The sequence below is a fragment of the Engystomops pustulosus genome, chromosome 3 (genome assembly GCF_040894005.1).
Source record: "Engystomops pustulosus chromosome 3, aEngPut4.maternal, whole genome shotgun sequence".
In the NCBI taxonomy this organism is placed as follows: Eukaryota; Metazoa; Chordata; class Amphibia; order Anura; family Leptodactylidae; genus Engystomops; species Engystomops pustulosus.
Window position 1 is genome coordinate 101,489,066 of NC_092413.1, and position 22,524 is coordinate 101,511,589.

The 22,524-nt window shown below is 38.8% G+C and overlaps 1 protein-coding gene across 40 annotated transcripts in view; it reads left to right on the forward strand.

The window, feature by feature from the left end:
• The window catches only part of TRDN (triadin), a 478,227-nt gene that overhangs the window by 264,528 nt on the left and 191,175 nt on the right, over nucleotides 1–22,524 (forward strand). For all 40 annotated transcript variants that reach the window (XR_011854160.1, XR_011854161.1, XM_072141623.1 and 37 more), the window contains 4 exons: nucleotides 16,471–16,512; nucleotides 18,540–18,590; nucleotides 21,444–21,485; nucleotides 21,576–21,671. Coding sequence is in view for 38 of the 40 variants with exons in the window: in XM_072141623.1 (XP_071997724.1) it covers nucleotides 16,471–16,512; nucleotides 18,540–18,590; nucleotides 21,444–21,485; nucleotides 21,576–21,671 (231 nt within the window). In the remaining 2 variants the exon portion in view is untranslated. The remainder of the gene's footprint in view (nucleotides 1–16,470; nucleotides 16,513–18,539; nucleotides 18,591–21,443; nucleotides 21,486–21,575; nucleotides 21,672–22,524) is intronic.

Here is a 22,524-nt window from a genome sequence, read left to right on the forward strand (position 1 = left end):
TGTCCCTCCCCACTGTTACTGACCCCAACAGATTTCATCTCTCCGCACCTGCCCCCAACTCCCCTTTGTCATACCCCCAATATATCATCCGGGTCTATAGTCCTCTTCTGTGACTGATGTGACAGGGAACTGCAGTTAGTGTATCATAACTCCTTAAAGTCCACGCCTCTAGTACCAACTCCTTAGTTAGTCTGCATTGATACCCTTTCTCCTCTTTTCACCTCCTCACTTGCTTTTTCTCTTCTTACTATTTTGGTAGTTTCTGACCGTTTATTAATAGTTTTGAGCCCTGGAAGTTGCAACTTCTCTGCAGGACTCTTGTCCTCCCCATTCTTCTGTATGTGTTTTTGTCCTGTACCAGAACCTTTGTTACATTATATACCCAATTGCATCCACTGTTCCCCTGTGTTTCAAAAAAGATATTTATTGTGAAAAAAATAATAATACATTTTACTATTAACACACCATATTTTATTCCCTTCCTTTTTATGTAGCCGACTTATTTTCCAGAATTTACTTTTTATCAAAGTGTCTATAGACTTAAAGAGTTGTACTATACTACGGCAACCTCATCAACAGAAATTGCTGGCATATACTAGTAATATTACCTTGTAAATAGGAATCCTATTTGGGAACAGGTCATATACATTATGCCCCACGATGAACCAAAGGAATACAATTGTTTTTTTATGAAATATTGTGCTTCACTGTCAACCTAACGTACATTTAGAAATTAATACATTATGAATCTATAATTGTATTATTAAGTCAGATTGTTTCTGGAGATAAAACATGCAAAACCATAGTCCAGGTCCATTATCGTCAGACTGCTTGTAATTAGACCAAGCACATTGGAGCATGTTTTGATTTTTCCCTATAGCATTGGTGACTACTTAACTTGTTTTTGGTCATTGTTAATTTTTGAATAAAACAAAGAGTCTCTCGGCTTTTTGCGTAAGTTTGCCATATATTGTACTGACTTAAAATTTAGCACATATTGGGGCACATTAACTTAGGGTCCACGAACCGTGATTCTCTCAGGGTTTTTTTTCTGAATATTTCCGTTTCGCGTCGTTTTGTGCAGAATTGCCCTGGGTTTTTGGTGCAAGCGATCGGATTGTGGTGCATTGGCGCCAGCTTGCACACAACAGAAATCGGGGAGCGTGTCCGTCGGACAACCTGATGGATTCAGAAAAAGCGCGGCATTAAAAAAACCGAATGTGTTGTAAGATCACACACTCACATGCACCAAAAAGAAGAAAGTGAACTCCGGCGACACCTGCACACGACCTTAGTGAATCGCGCCACACCCGAATCAACGTCGGACTGTGCACCATGGGATCACAACAGGACCGGGTAAGTAAAAGTGCCCCTGCATTTATGACTATGGCTTAGATTAAACAACTTACTGACCTTTGATATACCTGTACGTCTCATGTTGGTTGAGGCTGAATGAAGCAGGCTTACTGGCTGAGGGTGTTTACTGCATTATGCTGACACTGATCATGGGTGTTAACCCCTTTGAGGGGTATTCCCATGAAGACAAGTTTCTTAAATATACTCAGGAAAACAAAATGACACATTTTCTAATTCACTTTTTTTTCATAGATATAATTCCAGCCTGTCCCTATCAGTCCTGGTGTACACAATTTCAGTTGACCCTGGTTTCCAACCCTGGATCTTCTGACTTTAGGGTCGGCAGACATCTTGTCTGACGCTGTGGAGCTGAGCTGTTCTCTGCTCTCTGCCTGAGTGATAGAAGCTAAAACTGTAATAAAACTGATTAAAATTGTAAAGTAAAGGGTTAACAATTATCTTTATTGTGTAAACATCACCAGGGGATTGAAATTTGAGAATTTTATTTAATGAGAAAACCCCTTTAAGTGCCGTTAACATAAGTGACGGCGCCTTATGGGCACCGCCATCTCCTGATCTCCTGTGACGTTGATTGTGTGTCAATTTCACCACATTTGGAATTTCTTTTCCAGCTTTCCAGTGCATGGATGATATATGTGTTATTTAAGTTAAACAGAAAAGCTCACATACAGATACATATAGTACACCAAAAAATAAAAGGGTTATGGATTTTTGAAGGTGAGGAGCAAAAAACTGAAACTGTCCCTGACTTAAAGACACTCGATTTACAGATGACCCATAGTTACAGATGGACATCTCTGGCCACTGTGACCCCTGGTGAAGCTCTCTGGATGCTTTACTTTAGTCCTAGGCAGCAATGATCAGTCTAGGAATGAAGTTGTAAATAACTTAAAATGGTTATTTGTTGAATTTCAGCATTATGAAGTCACATTCACTGATATCAAAAGCTTTTCCAATCCAAAACATCCTAACGGGCCAAGTTACTTGTTGACATAGGAACCTTTGTTTACATATCACCTTCAAAATCCTTGTATCCATTGAACTTGTGAGTTTTTGGAGAGTTCCTGCTTAAATTTCTTTGTATGATTTCAGAATAGCCTCCCAGAGCTGCTGTTTGGATGTGAACTGCCTCTCACCCTAATAGATGTTTTGCTTGATGATACCCCAAAGGTTCCCTAGAGGGTTAAGGTCAGGGGAAGATTGTGACCACATGTGAGATTCTCTCTTTTTTTGCCCATAGCAGTCAATGACACATAGATATTCTTTGCAGCATGAGATGGTTCATTGTCAAGCATCCGGAAGGCACAATTCTTCTTTTTGTACCATAGCAGAAAGTGGTCCGTTAGAAACTACTTTATCACGCCTTCAAGAACCCTGAAGGGTCCTTCTAGCACTCTCCTCATAATTGCAGGCCAAAACATGACTCCGCACAACAGTCATCAGTAAAAAAGACTGTTTAAAAATTAGTCTTCATGTATGTCTGGGTGCGTTTCTGCCTGTGAGCACTTGTTAGATGTGACCAAATAGTAGGTTAATGCACTACTGCAAGTATTTGAAGGATCTTACACCTTGAGGTCCATTGGAATACAGAGGCACCAGCAGCTTCAAATATCTGTTTGCTAGTTTGTTATGGCATTTAAGCAGCTGCTCTCTTAATCCGACTAAATTGACTGGGAGAAACCTTCTTCATTCTACCTTTATCTGAACAAACCCATCTGTGCACAAAATCAGCCACAAATCTCTTCAAAGTACATGATCACGCTTAAAAGTTTTTAGAAATATCTAATGTTTTCATACCTTTTCCAAGGCATTACACTATTTGATGCATTTCAGCAGCAAATAACCTTTTTTCTTTCCCATGTAACTTGAAACCTGTGGCCTGCTTAATAATGGGAAACATCCTTCTTTTTTTTTCTAAACACATTTTATTTTTATTACATAGCTATTTGACTATTTACGGTTCGCATTGTGTGTCTATGTTGTATACTTTTATCTTTAAATTTTGTACAATACAGTATATATTTTCTGATCTATAAAAATAAAATGAAGAAGTTACAGAACTGTATAGTAGAGATCTGGCTCACTGCTCGTTGCTTTACAGTTTCTGTGAGCACATGAATTCATACCTGTGTTTGTTGCTAGTAGCAGCAGCACTCAAAGAATGCATTTATATTACAAGATTGTACCTGGAATTGGTGCACTGGTGTTTGAGAGATTTTCACAAAACACGTCACTGCCCCTCTAGGACTGTAGCTACACAATGACTTCTTTCATTGTTTTTCTGTCTTTTGGTTGTATTTTCAAGTATTTTCTAAACTATAAAAAGCTGCACATTTCCTCTAAACTTAACATTTTGCTATTTCGACCTAAAATATAAGGCTGTTGGTTTTTTAACTTTTGCTTTGAATCTAGAACATACTGTATATAAACAAATTACAGACAGTGATGAGTTAATTATAAGTTTGTCATATGTGGAAATCATACAACCTCTTACTATATCTAATATAAGCGGTCCAGTTGCATTCACACAGAGCACTTGTGCAGATAAATATAAGTAGGTCATGTTCTTTGAAATGTCAAACTGTACCACAACGTCAGTTAATTCTATATTAGAACGCTGACACTTAAGAAATTATCCAAAGGTCACGATACATGGAAAATCCAGACATACAAGTCAAAAATATGTCATTACTGATCATGATTTAAAGTAATTGCAGGGACAGACACAGTCTCAGTGTGATCATCGAATACACTCAGAAGACATTGAAAGAAATTAGTAGAGCGCTGCAGGAAAAGTTTAGCTTTCTACATGTTGCACGCAATCTTGATTCTACTAATAAGCCATGAGACAGCTCAAGGACCAGAAGTAATTGAATGAAGCAGGCAGACATAAAGCAACAGAGGTACATATGCCTGATAGAGTTGCACATTTTCTGACCTATAATTCGTTTTCCTTCCTAGTCTAAAGGCGTAAGCTGTTCTGCTACAAAATATAAACTCTCTCAGAAATTTCAACAGGATAAATTGTGCCATGTTGGGTTTATCTAATGAGTTGTCTTCTGAGATGTTTTTCTTGTTCCACTAGTGGACAAATTTTTTGGCCAATTTTTTTTTAAACTAAATTTGGTGCATGATGCACCCAGTCATGATACATTATTATTATTATTATTATTATTATTATTATTATTATTATTATTATTTATTTATAAAGCACTTTTAATTCCATGGTGCTGTACAATCAGTAAGGGGTTCACATAAATTTCATTAAAACAAAAACAAAGGCAAGTACAAAATACAAAAGTACAGTGATCAAGAGACAAAATGGAGGAGGGCCCAGCCCATGAGGGCTTACAATCTATATGGGGGGGGGGGTTGTGGATGGAGACATGAGGTGAGGGAGCAGAGCAGTGCAGTTAATGTGCATTGTAAGCGAACCTGAACAGTTGGTTTTTCAGGTTACATTTGAAGGTTTGGAAAGTGAGGAACAGTCTGACACAGTTGTGAGAAGAGCAGATGGTAATAGAGTGAAGCCGAAGGTCCTGGGAAGAACGAAGATTATGTGTGGGGCGGTATTGAATGATGCGTTCTGAGATATATGGAGGGGTCAGGATGTGGATGGCTTTGTAGGTCATGGTTAGTATTTTGAATTGAATTAGCTGTGCAATAGGTAACCAGTGGAAAGACTGACAGCTGGGCAGCAGAATTAAGGATGGATTGGAGAAGCGTTGGATAGTTAGCTGGGAGACTACAGAGAAGAATGTCGCAGTAGTCCAAGTGTGAGATGATAAGGATATGGTCATGGACTAATTTTGTAGACTCTGGGTTGAGAAAGGGTTGGATGCGAGATATGTTCTTGAGATGAAGGCAGCAGGTTGGAGTAAAGGCCTGTATGTGAGGCTTAAAGGATAAGGCAGAGTCAAAGATAACTCCAAGTCAGCTGGGTTTAGGGACACGGAGAGTGTGGAGCCATGAAGTGTGATAGTTAGGTCTGGTGCGACGCGCTAGGTGAAGGAAAGATTATGAGCTCTGTTTTCTTAAATTTTAGAAAACAGGAAAAGAAAAAGGAGGATATGGCTGATAGACAATCTGCAATTCTGTCTAGAAGAAAGCAGATATCTGTGTGTCATCTGCATAGAAATAGTATTGGCAGCGATGGGACTTGATTAGATGTCCCAGGCCAGGGTGAAGAGCAGGGGTCCCAGGCAGGGCCAGATTATAGGGGGGAAACTGGGGTGCGCACCAGTACTCTGTCCTTAAAGGGGCCTCACCAAATATGGGCGACTGGGGCGTTGCATGATCGCCCAAATTGCCCACTGTGTATTTGGATCCGGGCTGACCAGGCCGTACCCAGCGGACATGGGGCATGCCCCAATTTCAACCCATGGCAGAGCTAAGGAACAATAAGTTCCCTGCTCTGTCATTAGACGATCGGAGCTAACCAATATGGCGGCCCCCTGTTACTGGTGCCGGCGCAGTGTGAGACATCACTGCACCACCTGCCAGCCTGGTACACCCCGGGTCCACACTACTCTGTCCCTAAAGGGGCACCCACGAAATGTGGGTGTCCGGGCCATACCCATTGGACATGTGGCATGCCCCAACTTCAACCCATGGCAGGGCTAAGGAACAATAAGTTCCCTGCTCTGTCATTAGACGATCGGAGCTAACCAATATGGTGGCCCTCTGTTACTGGCCCAGGTGCAGTGTGTGACATCACTGCACCACCTGCTGGCCTGGTGTACACCAGGACCCCACTACTCTGTCCCTAAAGGGGCACCCACCAAATATGGGCGACTGGCGCAGTCACATGACCGACCAAATCGCCCACTTAGTATTTGGATCCGGGCTCACAGGGCCATACCTAGAGCTGTATATAGTGATTGCTGGGGAGCTGTATATAGTGAAATAGGGCGATAGTTCAGCAGAGTGATGGGTGCAGAGATGACTTTTTTAGGATGGGCGAGACAGTTACATGTTGCATTAAAGAAAGAAGGAACAATATCAGTGGATACCGAAAGGTTAAAGAGATGAGTTAGGGACAGTAGTGGAGTTGGGGATAAGAAGTGATGGAATTGGGTACAAGTAGTGAGATATAAGCTTGACAGCATAGAGGGAACTTTCTCCTCTGTAAGAGAAGAGAAGTTAGTTGACAGGGATTGGATATCCTGGGTAGGTTGCAGTGGATGCAATTTTCCCTGATGCTGTCTATTTTGTTGTGTAGTTGCAGTAAGAGTGAGGGGGGCTACAGAGTCCAGGGCTGAAGAAACTTTGTAGAAGGAAGCAGCAGTTTCTAAAAAAAAAAAGTCTGTATTATTTCACCCTCCTGCATCTCCAGCATGTGTGGTAGATATCTCTTGGTTCCTGGAGCTTTTTAATGAAACAAATTATCCAGCACCAGTCTTAGCAGTTATTTAAAATGTGGCTTATAGCATATTTTATTGTAGAAACATTAGACATCAGGAGCATATACCAGTGTGCTCAAAACGATGTATATAGAGAAAAAAAAAAACTGTTTGTTTCAAGCGCTATTCTGTACCCTTACTCATGGTTAAATGTATGGTTTCACTCTGTTACTGACAAATGTAAGTGTAGATAAAAAAAAACAACAAAGATAGCTTATATAAATCTGGCTATAGCCATTCATACAAAATCCTTTGAGAAGTAACAGCCAGAAGACATCACTAAACTGCACAGATTTATCATAGCATATAGCCTAGTTTTCCATTCGGAGTAACGGACATATTTACAACATGAATCTACTCTGCTTAGAGTAAAACGGCGATAGTTTTAGAATTGGGCCATAAGACTTTCTCAATATGAATAAAATACTTCTACCATTTAATTATAAAATCTGAACATATTGGTAAATTATTTTACTCTGCATGTTTAACATTTCTCTCATCCATTGACTACTTAAGTTCCCTTTTACCACAGTCCCTTTTCCTATTGACCACCTTCCTATACCGAATTTCACCGTTCTTTTCCTCTGAATCATCTTGAACAGAGAATGCACTGTAGATATTGAACGGTTTTTAAATCAATAAAACACCTTCCTAAACTGAAAAGGCTCCTTACAGCAGATCTTCTCTCTGGTTTGTAGAACAGAGAGAGTTCTTAATCCAAAAATCATTTCTAACCCTTCAATATATTGACTAGGCTATGACTCGGCAGTAGATCTGATGTGTTAACATTTTCAATAACCCAGCATTACTGTTTACTTTACTATTAAAAAAACTTACATACATGCAAAAAGTAAATCCACATCCACCCAGCAGCTTCTCACCTATAACTATCTTTGTAAATGGAAAGCAGTCTGACATCTGTGATTAACATATTTTATTATGACAGATGTGTAGCGTCCTGAAAACTAAAGGCTTAGGATTGCAAAGTTTTACAGCAGTTATTAGCGATTGACTAATGAATGATTAATTGACCCCTATTAAAGTCAGTTTTGCTGGAGTGTGTGCTTCTATATTTTTTATGACTTTTTAAAATTTGGAAAATTTGGTGTAAGGGGGTAAACACATCCTTTGCTGGAGTTGCACATATTTTTCCACACTCCCCTTTTGAAAAGTTTTATATAATTAAGCCTAGACGTCTCAAAGCCCATTTTGTGACTTTTTAATGTAAGAATTGTGGCAAGCAGGGCTTTCTAATAGTCTTTTTATTGAGTTGTGTGTTTTCACTTAACAAATTTGGCTGATGTTTAGTACATGTGTTGTGATTGCCAGTAAATAATATTATCCTTGCTTTGGAGTTTGCAAGCTTTTTTATGTCTATCTCCCTCTTGGATCCACATCATTTCCTATCATGTCACTTCCAGCATATCTCCGGAAAGCACCAGGGAAATTGGAATCTGCAGGGTGAATGTTCCTTAGTCTACTTCATTCGTTCCTCCTTAAAGTATTCAGCAAATCCAGGACCTCGCCAGAGGAAGTAACTTCTCTGGGCTTTAGGAAGGAGAGAAGCCTACATCCATCTGTGTCTGATATTGTAAAAGTCAAAATTAAGAGTTTTTCTGTTATTTATTCTGGCACCTTTACCAGTCGATATACTAAATAACAACTAATTGTCCAGGTAGAAAAATAAAATAAAGCATTTGTAATGAAGCTGCTGACATGCAATATTATTGTTTTACTTGTTTAATGTATATATATGTAATAGAACATAGGTAACAACTTCCCCATTATGCTCCGTTATGTTGGCATGAATATTACATAATACATGATCAGATATTTTCTGTGGCCTGCACTGGTTCCTTAAAGGGGTACAAGATTCTTAAATGCACTCAGGATAACAAAATAGCACATTCTCTAATTCACTGTTATTAACAAAAATACAGCATTTCACAGATATAATTTCAACCTGTCTCTATCAGTTCTGGTGTACACAATTTTGGTTACCCTGAACCCGACCCTGTATCTTCTGAGTTTAGGGTCGCCAGCCATTTTGCTCTTTTGTCTGATGCTGCACTAAGCTTTGCTCTACCTCTAGCCCCAGAAGCATTGTGAGGAGAGTAAAGCTACAAGCTACAGGCAGATAAGGTCTCCTCAGGGAGGGGGGAGGGAGGCATATTGCATAGCTAATAGTATATGGTATGGTAGAGCTGAGGATTTAATGTGTTATATGCAACTCATGGATCTCATCTCTGTTCTGTCTCATCTATCTTTCTATGTGTCAGATACTAATGAATGGTCAGAAGCTAAATGAAAGTGTATATACACCTGTACAATTATAATCTAACCACATTGTCAGCACACTATCATGAAGTGTCTGTGAGTAAAATTGTAAAGTAAGGGGTTGCAAATGATCATTATTGTGTAAACATCACTAGGGGGTTGATATTTAAAAATTTCCTTTCAGGGCAAACCCCTTTAAATACCATAACTATCTGATAGTTGTCAGTTTAACAGCCCCCCCAAATCCCTCCTCCAATCATGCTAGCCTTTCTCTTTTCACTTTATGGAAGTTCTGAGTATAGGTAATTAGGCAGAGAAGTAAACAGAGAGATCCTTTATACATAAAAACTAAAGTATGAAAGTAAATGTGTTTCTATGCTTACTATATTTCATTCAATGTATTACTTTTATGTCATTTTGCTTTGTATAATACTATGTGACTCTATTCTTTCATTTGGTAGCAGTATGCAGTAATACCATATTCTACTTTGTTATTGCATCAGCCATCAAACTGTTGACTCACTATATATATGTCAAGTGTATGTATCAGTTATATTTACATGAATAAAATGTTGAATGTCTGCCTGGCTGTCTGTCATGATTTTGTTTTATAGTTTTACTAAATGTTTACACTTAGAAAACCATAGTATTCTTATGAATGATTATATCACAGAGCATAGAAAATGGAATTTTTTTCTGCCTATATTTTCACACATCTTCTTCAGTGACTAAACTGTAGAACTGTAACCATTTTAATTGTCCAATCTCCAAAGTTGGTGTCTAATGCAACTCCCCCTTTAAGGGTGCAGATAGTCTGCAGCTAAATACATTTAATAAATAGGAATGGAAGGCAGGTGGAGTCATTGCTGATTGTGGGCTACATTTTGATGCAGATACTCTGATAATGTTTGTTTTCATAAATCAATTGCTCTTGAGATGTAGAACAAATTTGCCTTTTACTTTTATTACCTATGTCCATCATTCTATTTTCTAACCTCTGTTTAGCCTGCCTCTGCAATAGCTCTCTTCCTTGGATCTCTTTGTGTGTCTATCTTTTGTTTACACAAGAAATTCTAAGAGTTTGAATTTCTGGAGTGGAGGGGCTACTGCTTCCTGCTCCCTTTGGAGGGGGACTTATGTGGTGTTCTTTGTGTGTATCTAGCAGGAGAGCTGCGCCTATACAGCTCTGCAGATAGAAGTCTGCTATTAAGATTACTAAAGTGGATAGGGTTTTCTGTTCCGTATTAGTTCCATCATCTATGTTTGTGATTCTGCAGAACTTTTTCCGTCTCTCTCTTCACCTCAAGATGTGTCATGCTCTCCTCTGCCACCTCCTTTCCCACTTTCTGCTTCTGAACAACACTATCATCAAAGCAGTGAAACTGCTAAACAATAGTGTTCACACAGCAGACTGTACATTTCAATTAACTATTTCACCACCATTTATTGCATACTTCTTCATTTGATGAAAGCTGCTAGGGTAGTCACTATATAGATCCTGTATTTCTGAGCGCAGTTGATTTACTTAACCCCTTAATGCTAAAGACACTTTTTACCTTCCTGACACAGCCGATTTTTTCAAATCTGCCCTGTGTCGCTCTACGTAAGTAGTTATAACTTTGGAATGCTTTAACATATCCAAGTGATTTTGAAACTGTTTTCTCATGACACTTTGTACTCCAAATTAGTTGAAAAATTTTGGTGGTAATTGTTGCGTTTATTTATGAGAAAATCTGAGAAAATTTGGAAAAATTCACGATTTTCAAAATTCTAAATGTTTTATTTTTTCAATACATAGTCATAACAACAAAACAACTTAATAACTAATATTTACTGAATGTTTACTTTATGTGTTTTATGCGTCCTCTCATTTTTATAGCAGGTTATGGGGCTTTGAACATTCGGTGTGATTTTTTGCATTTTCATAAAAAAACGCTAAACCATGTTTTTGAGCGACCTGCTCAGGTTTTAAGTACCTTTGAGAGGCCTTAATAAAGGTAAAACTCCATTAATTACCCCAATATAAAAACTACACCCCTTTATGTATGTAAAACAAGTTTTATGAAGTCCGTTAACCCTTTAATTGTTTTATGGGGTTAAAACAAAATCAGATAAAATTTTTTCATCAAATGTACACATTCTCAGTGGATAAAATACCAAAATGATCCACAAAGTTTGATCTACAATCTCTCCCAAGTATGACAATCCCCGTATGTGGTGGTAAACTGCTGTATGGGCACACGCCAGGGCATGGAAGGGAAGCTGCACCATTCAGAGCAGGTTATGCCTTGTCACTTTTTATGGACTATACAATTTTTTAATTTTTTTTTGCAATTTGGACATATAAGGGCTTATTTTTTGCACTTGACAAATACTTTACTTTAGTGGGTTTGTAGATTATTGGTTTTATCAACTCTTGAATGTCCAAGGAAAGGAAAATCGTCAATTTTGGTTTCCTTTTTTTCTTATTTTTTGGGGGTATGTACAGCATATACTAAAAAGCCTTTATTATCTTTATTCTATAGATCACTAGGATCATTTTGATACCCCATTTATATAGTTTTTATATATATATTTACAATTTTACAGAAAAAAAACTAGTACAAAGAAAAATTTGTTTTGGTATTGTCATCTTTTTGGAGATATAACTTTTTTATAACTAAGAATTTTTCGGTTGACAGAACTTGTTTAGAGATTATTTTTATGTGTTGATTTGTCCTTTTCAGTGGTACCATTTTGGCGCACATAACTTTTTTTTTATCACTTTTTGGATCATTTCTGTGTAGGCATTTCATGAAAAAGTTACTTATGAGATACTTCTCACTAGGGATAAGGGAATACAAAGCATTAGGGGAAGTTAGTGAATTAAATAACTGACTGAGCTTTAGTCAAAGACAGGTAGAGGTTAGTTTCTGCACACTTCACTGCTGTTGAGGAGCATTTCTGTCAAGTACATTCATAACAGAAAAATTAAGACTGTGCTTTAGTACTCTATTGGTAAAAGAAAAATAGAAAACCTGATCATAAATGTGGAAGGTTTGGGGAAATAAGTAAGATACCTGGATGGTTTTGTAAAAAAAAAATATTAGTATAAATAGTATAAATTTACATATTTTGCTTCATCTCTAAGTCTGTCATGTTTTCTGCTTACCTATTTAGACATTTAAGGTATAACTGTAAAGTTAATGACAAAAAATAGCTTCAGCAGAGCTGGAGAGAGCCTTTGATAGCAACTCCAACAATACCAGTATCATGCTCCTGACTTCTTCCTAACCAAAGATATAGGGCTACTAGATATATGAGGCTATCTGTAAAATCCTCTCAGCTATTCCTAAAGTGAGCAGCACTTTCTGGTTGTGACATCAGCTCAGTACACTGAAGGAAGAGCACTCATTCATATCATTCAATGAGGAAAGAATGTTTGCAATTGGATAACCTGAAGCATGAATCATATGCTTGTAACAAAACTCAAAGTTCTTTGCCAGAACACTAACATAATACACGAATCAGGAGAGCATGTCTGTAATTGGATGTCCTGAAGCATGTGATGAGTCACATGCTTGTGACATCACTCCAGGTCCTATTACAGTCCTCTACTACAGCCCCTCCCAATAAGTCTCCTCTATTGTCCAGCCACTCTATATGGTTTACCATGGTGACCAGAAAGCATGGCATATGAAGAGTAGCCTGGGGGGACATGGTAAAGCCTCTGCTATCAGCTAAACACTTGCAGATTTGAGTAAATTAGAGAATTGCTTATTTTTACTTAGTGCAGAGTTAGGCAAACGTTTTTATATATATTTATAGTTTTTATACTTTACAGTTGTACAGTACTTTAAAAGAAACAAGTCTGAAATATATATTAGAAATTAAGTGCTGGAAAGCAGTTTTCTTAAGATGAATGTAGAGGGAAATGGAATAAAAAGAATCAGCAGGTAATTAAAATGCTGTAAAACTAGAAGATATATTTATATATATATATATATATATATATATATATATATTTAGCCGAGTACAAATACAAAGGTAGGACTACAAGTATCAGCGATTTGGTTACCATGTGTTGGCCGAATGGGGATGGATAGTCCACACTTTAAGATCCTTCCTACACTTGTGATGTTAAGATACAGAACCTTAGAGGAGTTCTAGCTTCTCAATGGGATGTCAAAGTCATGATCTCTTTGCTCACATTGATCACATTGATACCAGACATGCACAATGGCTATGTTCCCATTAAGAAATGTTTATATATCTGTGTTTAAGACTGCTAGAACCTAGTTAGATGCAAGTAGGTGTTACACTGGCTATACAGTGCCAAAGGAGGAAAAGTGCTGAGGAAAAGTGAATTACGCTTTTGGTATTGGCTTTTGATTTCCACATTTTAATAATAGCTAAGAATTTTTTCTGTGGACCTTATGATTTTCAATGCTGGCTGAACATTTCCCCAGGGAACCAGAAAAATAGTTCTTGAAAAGATTTAAGGGGTTTTCCTATGTTCAGAAAAAAATGGATATGGTTTGTGTACAGAAAAGTTATATAATTTTTCTTCCAATATACTTTTGTATTAATTCTTCATGGTTTTCTGGATCTCTATCTTCTATGGTTGCCTCCGATGAATAGAAATATGTCCATGGTCATTTAATGGATACACAGGTGCATGAGCCGTATCACACGGCTTTGATTATTCTCTGCTGTAATAATGGCTCATGGACCAGCGTGTTCATCATATGGCCATGGAAAAATTTATATCTACTGGAAGTAAACATAGAAGCTTTCTGTAGCAGGACAGCAAGCAGAGATCTAGAAAACCATGAGGAATTGATACAGAAAGTATATTTAAATTGTAGAACTAGTAGATGTAGTGACATCATCAGGTCCTCTGCAAAACCGGCTGTAGTATCTTCCTTCTACAGCTGTCTGTGCGAAGAAGGTACTACCGTGCTTGTGCAGGATTTCCAGAGATGACATCACTAGCTCTGTGCCTGGAGTAGGAATGGGATGAGACTGCCAGACTTGTACTGGAGAAGTGAATAAATGAAAATATGGCTCTGTAGAGGCTCTGTTGAGGCCCCCAGAGCCCTTAAGTTTCATTTACATATTTTCTAAAATGCTTGATACACATGTTTATGCTCTTTTTATTTATATAGTATTTAACAGTTAATAATAATAATCTTTACATGCAGTCCCCGGGTTACGTAGAAGATAGGGTCTGTAGTAGAGATGAGTGAGCACTTGAGTGCTCGTTTTCAGTCAAACTTTTTCCGATGCCCCATAACGAGCCCCATTGAAGTCACTGGGAGACTCGAGCATTTTTCAAGGAGACCAAGGCTCTGCACAGGGAAGCTTGGCCAAAAACCTGGAAACCTCAGAAAATGATGGTAACACCACGGAAATGGACAGGAAAAAGCAGGGGAAGCATTCATGGATGCCTCTGAAGCTGCCTAATCGCACCATTATGCCAAAATTATGGGCAACAGCATGACGATGACAGAGTGAGGCAAGATAGCATCTAAAACACCCAATAATTGACCCTGACACCATAGGGGACGGCATGCAGAGGCTGCATGCCTCTTTTTTATGAACGAAACACGCAGAAGAAATCAGAAAGCAAACTGAAATGTGGATTGCTCAATGTCCCGGTACTAATGTGAAAAAAAAGTATTAGATTACGCCAAACGTGACGTACAGTATGCTTCACCGGCAGAGAGAATGTGGATTGGGATTTCTGGAGACTAGCTTGCTAAACAGTAGCATGCACAAAAGTTCAACTACAGTAGACAAAATTTGATTGCTATAATGGAGATTTCCCACCCCCAAAAAAATTAAAAGAGAAAATGTATTATTATTTTTTTTTTCTTTTTTATAACTTTTTTTTTTAAATTTCTTTATGAACAAAACACGCAGAAGAAATCAGAAAGCAAACTTAAATGCGGATTGCTGAATGTCCCGGTACTAATGTGAACAAAAAAACGTATTAGATTACGCCACACGTGACGTACAGTACGCTTCACCGGCAGAGAGAATGTGGATTGGGATTTCTGGAGACCAGCTTGGTAAACAGTAGCAGGCAGACTAAGCTAGATGAAATTGCATTTGCACCACTGACAGCACACAAAAGGATTTTGTGCTGTGACTTTCACTTTCACTTTTGAAAAAAAAATACAAAAAACGTCTGACTGTGCCTAATTCAATCAAACCCCCAATAAATTGTCCCATTTAGCTGTTTGAAATGGATATGTGTGTCACTAAGAGCCAAAAATAACATTCGCAAGTCTCCCTGCAAATTTGTCACAATATGGTAGTAGCTGCACTACTAGTGCCAGCAAACCCAGCCACAAGCAAATAAAAAAAAAAAAAGGGTGGTTGGGTTCTTGTAGAATCACTTCTGCCTAACACTAATCTAATAGAACACCCTAATGCTATCTCTGACCAGCAGTAGCTCTCTCCCTAGCAGCATCCAGACATAGAATGATCCGAGCACTGCGGGCAGTGGCTAGTATATTCCAGGGTCACCTGATCAGGCCAGCCAACCACTGCTATCAACAAGTAAGTGTACCATATGATGCTGGGTGTACTGCAGAGTCTCCTGGCTTGTGATTGGCTCTGTTTCTGGCCGACAAAATTCAAAATGGCAGGAGATGCCATTTTCTCGAGCTGAGCAACGAGCAGTTCCGAGTACACTAATGCTTAAACGAAAATCAAGCTCGGACGAGTATGTTCGCTCATCTCTAGTCTGTAGGTTTGTTCTTAAGTTGAATTTGTAAGTCGGAACCGGATACTTTATCATTGTAACTCTAGACAATTTTTTTGGTCTTTGCGACAATTGGATTTTAAAAATGTTGGGTTGTCATCAGAACCAGGATTAAAAATAAAGCATCATTACAGACACCTTTTATAACTATCATAGCTGTTTATTGTAGTCTAGGGCTAAATTACAGAAAATTACCAATTACCAGAGGTCCGTTTGTAACTAGGGGTCATCTGTAAGTTGAGTGTTCTTAAGTAGGGGACCGCCTGTATTTATATGCTGCCATAATATTCCATAGCACTCTATAAATCATAGGGGACATATACAAAAAAAATACATTAAAGAGTATAAACAGTCATATGGAACAATAGGACTGAGTGCCCTGCTTTCTTTAGTAGTGTTACTATTTTTGTTGACGTCAGGTTTTATTCATTTGGGTTGACCATTACCATCCAGTGCTTTGTGTGTTCATCTCACTCATCCTGTGATGTATGTATTAAAATGATTATATTATTTTTTAGTTTTACTTCTAGTTTCCTCCACTGTCCCTGTATTGGTTGTCATATACATTGGTCATTATATATCCTGTGAATTTATTCAAATGTGTCTTATTGTTTTATTATTTTGTCTACAATTTTGGTAACAGCTGCAAACTTATTATTTCAGAACCTGTAAAAGATGAAGATGTGGTGATGCCAACAGCAACAGGTACTGTGCTGCAGTAATGAAGTTAGTTCTCGTTACAATAAAAATCTATTGCTTATTACACAGAACTATTAGAAAACTATTTATTTAAATGGTTGTTTAAAGGGGACCTGTCACCAGGGACCTCATTTTCACTAAAGACAGATTACAGGAGCCCTTCATACCTGCATTGCAAATCTGTCTTTCTATATTCTCTAAGCATCTGCATTACAATACATATACACATATAACATCTTTAAATAAGGATGAGAATCAAATTTAGTGGATTTAAGAATAAATAATTTAAATTTTGATGCAATGCTGGATGAATTGTTTTCTTCCTTGCTTCCATTAAACCTAAAAGCAGCACTGCCCTTGAAAGCAAAACCATATTTATTTTCAAATCCTATGCAGCAAAAGATTATATGGTATATATTTGGTAATTGTTTCTTTTTAAAGAAAAAAATTGGCTAGAAATTTAACTAACAAATGTAGCTCTCTATATATTGTTCAGGATAATCATATCAGCCTTCAGTTCTTGAATAACAGTTAACAAGCTGTCAGTCAAATAGGTGCCATATATACCTTCAGTCTCTTTATGTCTCTATGTAATGCTCCTTGGTCCTTTAAAACAGTGTTCCCCAACCTTTTTTTTGCCCAGGGACCAGCTTGTAACATTTTTTTTTTGTAAACAGGGACCGGTGGGGGGATCCAGTCTGGTAATAGTTTAATCGCCAAAAAATTATGTTTGCATTCCACACCATAACTTCATGTGCCTAGCTTATATTGTCTCATTTCTTGAAGAAGCAACTCCCCACTTATATTGCCCTCTTTCCTGCAGCATGTGCCCTCCCATGTCTCCTTTCCTGCATCATGTCTTACTCCCATGTTCCCTTTCCTTTAGCTTCCCCCACCCTCTGCATCCAATATCCCCTTTCTTAGCCAAACTCTGACAATGAAAAATTGTTAGCAGAAAAGGCACTGGCACTATTTGAGCAATATCGCACAAAGCAGAGTATGGAAAAAAGGAAAAGCAGAAATTGTGTTAAACGTACAGCTTGGTGGTGCTCTGCTCAGAAAACAGTCCATGAAATGTAGCACAATTGAGGAAATTTGAGGTGGCGCTCACCAATATAAAGTATGAATTTTTTATTTATGGATGCAGCACAAACAGGACATAGCGTGGCAACCACCATTGACGTCATTAAACCTCGACACGGACACTATATGGGATGATCGAAGTTAGCATCGCCAAGGGAACAGACAAAAACTCAGTGAACAGTGGTCCAAAATAAAGACAATATAAGTGCACCTTTAAAAGAGAAAAGTGATTACATAGTGAGTTACATAGTTAAATAAAAACATGCATTAGTAACCATGGTGTGAGTAGAAAATCGGACTGGAAAGACATGTATATAAATAGTGAAAATTGCGGATGTACCAATTCATAAAAACACATTCATCTCACCCCTAGTGCATTAAATTTAACAATATATTGACTCGGAAAATTTTAAAACATCTGGATTACTATTATGCACACATTGGTGTGTTCGATGCACACAAGTGTTCGATGAGTCTAGGGCATCTGCTGCCTGTAATAATTGATCTTATTTGCTCTCTGAAACGTTAATTGTCGGTAGATACAATGACATCAATGACATCAAGACGCACGCCGTCAATAGATCAGTGCATTAACATGAAAATTAAGTACAAGAAGAGAAGACTGCTGCAGGGGAACGGGAAAGTAATTTTTTTTTTCACAGAGGTCAGCCATGGCCTGTAACCAGGCGTTCCACAGTCTTGGGCCGCGGAACGGTGGTTGGGGAACAGTGCTTTAACACATCAATACCAATAATCATTATCATTCATGGACTTCTGGATATAGATAACAAAATCTGCCTTCAAGAGCATTTGGAAATAAATATCTTTCCTTACATTTCGTTACTTTTTTTTACATTTAAATATTTCTTTCCTTACTGATAAAGAAATAGTAAATATAAAATTAAATTAGCTATGTATAAGTTTTCTTCAATATGATTTAATTCTTATAGAACAAGAAAAGGAAGAAGATGTGGAAATTACTGTAAAACAATTACCAACAGGTAAATCTATGTTTTTTTTGGAAACATTAATTAATGATTGTGTATAATATACAATTTTGGTTGGATTAAATGAATAAATTGAAAGAAGCATTTACAGTGATATTCTCTCTCTTTCTAAATTTCCATTCCTCAACCTTAAAATTGAAACACCAAGAAGGACATGCGTAGCCAAGTGTTGTAGATCTGTGGAATGTGGCAAGGGTTTAAACGCCAGAAAAAGTTACTTCCTCCAAGCCACTTTGAAAATTGTGCCAAAAAAAAGGTTTTTCAATCTGTAAGATCACTTTACACTGATATGTCAGATTGGATTAAAAAATGGCACCTCTTCTGACAAACTTGGACATCGCATACCAAGCTTATGGTGTCAACCCACCGGAAGCCAGCTGCAAGATTACATGGACAGAGCGCCCAGATAGCCTCAGAGTGAGGCGCAGCATATAAGTACCTATGGTAACAGAGTACACTGAGGCCCTAGGCCAGTGATGGCGAACCTTTTAGAGACCGAGTGCCCAAACTCCAAACCAAAGTCCATGTAATCATTGCAAAGTGCCAACACGTCTATTTAGCCTAAAATCACACCATACCACTCTATAAGGGACATATAATACTGCTACATGATGACCATTACCAGTACAACAAGATAAATACCACCATACTGATAATAAACAGACCACTAAAGAAAGTATAACATCACTAATTATATCACAAAGCAGGAGCAAATACAGCGGGGAACACTACCCCCATCCAGTGAGGAGCACTACCCCCATCCAGTGAGGATCATTACCCCCATCCAGTGAGGAACACTACCCCCATCCAGTGAGGGACACTACCCCCATCCAGTGAGGAACACTACCCCCATCCAGTGAGGAACACTACCCCCATCTAGTGAGGATCATTACCCCCATCCAGTGAGGATCACTACCCCCATCCAGTGAGGATCACTACCCCATCCAGTGAGGAACACTACTCCCATCTAGTGAGGATTATTACCCCCATCCAGTGAGGATCATTACCCCCATCCAGTGAGGATCACTACCCCCATCCAGTGAGGATCACTACCCCCATCCAGTGAGGAACACTACCCCCATCCAGTGAGGAACACTACCCCCATCCAGTGAGGAACAATACCCCCATCCAGTGAGGAACAGTACCCCCATCCACTGAGGATCACTACCCCCATCCAGTGAGGAACACTACCCCCATCCAGTGAGGAACACTACCCCCATCCAGTGAGGAACACTACCCCCATCCAGTGAGGAACAGTACCCCCATCCACTGAGGATCACTACCCCCATCCACTGAGGATCAATACCCCCATCCACTGAGGATCACTACCCCCATCCACTGAGGATCACTACCCCCATCCACTGAGGAACACTACCACCATCCAGTGAGGAACACTACCCCCATCCAGTGAGGATCACTACTCCCATCCAGTGAGGATCACTACCCCCATCCACTGAGGATCACTACCCCCATCCACTGAGGATCACTACCCCCATCCACTGAGGATCACTACCCCCATCCACTGAGGATCACTACCCCCATCCAGTGAGGATCACTACCCCCATCCAGTGAGGATCACTACCCCCATCCAGTGAGGAACACTACCCCCATACAGTGAGGATCACTACCCCCATACAGTGAGGATCACCACCCCCATCCACTGAGGATCACTACCCCCATCCACTGAGGATCACTACCCCCATCCACTGAGGATCACTACCCCCATCCACTGAGGATTACTACCCCCATCCACTGAGGATCACTACCCCCATCCACTGAGGATCACTACCCCCATCCACTGAGGATCACTACCCCCATCCACTGAGGATCACTACCCCCATCCAGTGGCAATATGAAGGATTTTTGAATTCGGGAGGGGGTGTGTAGGGTAATGTGTATGTTGTAGGGTGGGTGCACTGAACAGCAAATCTACATGGAATCAGGGAGGTGAATTTACCATCAAATCACCACATGGCACATGTCTGTGGCCACACACACATACGTATATACATATATATACTGCCCTTGGTCTGGAGCTCTGGGCACCTGTGCCATGCTGTCAGTGAGGGCAGTATAGCGCACCCCAGGGTCACTGGCAGCATGGCACAGTGACAGGAGAACTGGACCAGGGGCAGTATATCTGTGGCCACAGACATGTGTCATACAAGGCGGTTTGGGACACTAAACAATAAGCACCTACAGTTGTTCAGTGTCCCAAAGCTGCCTGACTGCTGCCTGTGTAATACACACAGAGCAGCTCCTGCCCTCCTGCTGCACTCCTCTGTACTCACTGTGCGCTGATGCTGTAAGCTCCGGCAGTTCTCTCTCTCTCCTCCTGTTCCAGGGCTGAAGGGGGAGGGGGAGGGAGTGGAGGGGCGGGCACTGGCCTGCTGCTGTGTCTCTAGGCAGCACTAATGAGCACAGAGCAGGTCAGACGCAGCCTTCAGTGAAAGAGATCACTGGAGCTCTCGGCGATCGGCAGCTTTTCCTGCCTGCCGGGAGTTCTAATGATTTATATATAGACAGCAGGGGAGATGGTCCGCGTGCCCACAGAGAGGGCTCGGCGTGCCCTCTCTGGCACGCGTGCCATAGGTTCACCACCACTGCCCTAGGCTAAGAAAAGCTAAGAAAACAGCAGCTGAACATAGTATAGAGCACAGGTATATTGAATGTACAAAATATCAAAATTATGCAAGTTACATATCAATCTGAAGTTTTGCTGTAAATGGTGAAATAAAATGTAGTATGTATTTGCTGATAACAAGCATTTTTTCCTAAATATTGCATTTTTATTGTAAGGTTTGAGATTATGGCATTTATCTGTTAAAATGTATATTTTTTGTTTAGCTGAAAAGGAAAAAGAAGAGAAAGTATTGGAAAAAGTTCCAGGTATAATTAATTGCTCTATGCTCACTAAATTACATGACGTTCACATAGAGACACATAGAATAACTCATACATATTCTTCTTTTGCCAAAGAGTATGAAGGAAAAAAGGAAGAAGAGAAATCAATTGTGCCTCTTGTAGAAACTAAAGTAGAAAATGAACATGAAAAACCACTTCCAACATTTACAGGTAATTATAAATGTTGTGTTAATGTTCATATTATGAGGATGGTTTAGAATTTAACCACCAGAGCAGCTTTTAAGTTTTTTAACACCATACACGGCCCCAGCCCGCCCTGCTCGCTTGATTTACTATAGTATCTGTCGGAAAGGTAACTATAATCTCCTTTAGATTATACCTAATCTAAACAAGTAAAAGTATTTGATAGTGAATTTATCTTTTTAATCAATAATTATGTCATTTTATTTAACAGGTTGATTATTATATTAAAGTTTGCTATATCTATCATGTACATTATAATATATTGTAATTTTAAATGAATTAACATTATATTTTTTTTAAATTAACATGCAAAACAAATTTCATGAATGCATGCTGCATGGAATTTAATCATTTTACAAAGTGAAAAAAATATTGTTCACAAAAAAGACAAACTTTCAGTGAATTTGAAAACTACATCACTGACTTTCTAGAGAAACATGTAATTTTCCAAGATGCTTTTAGCTTTCATAACTGCATATTCAAGATTTAGTAATGTGCATTATGGTGTTTTTTTCAAGGCATGTATTTATACACCATGGCTACATTTGTTTTGTGAAGGACCATTACAAAAAAAAATTACAGAAAACCAGTTATATGTACAGAAGCTGTTTGAGTTTTACAGTTAGAGCCTGTTCAGGAGTGTGATCTTTAAACACTGCGTCTCCACAATCTTTCACCACAGACCATTAATTACTATTAAATATGAATACACACTGATAAAAAGTTCAGCTGATCTTAGTAAAAATTGTTCCTTACACGGCTACATGCACAGAAGTATGTAACAAATACAGGTCAACATGGCAAAATTATAATTTTTTCC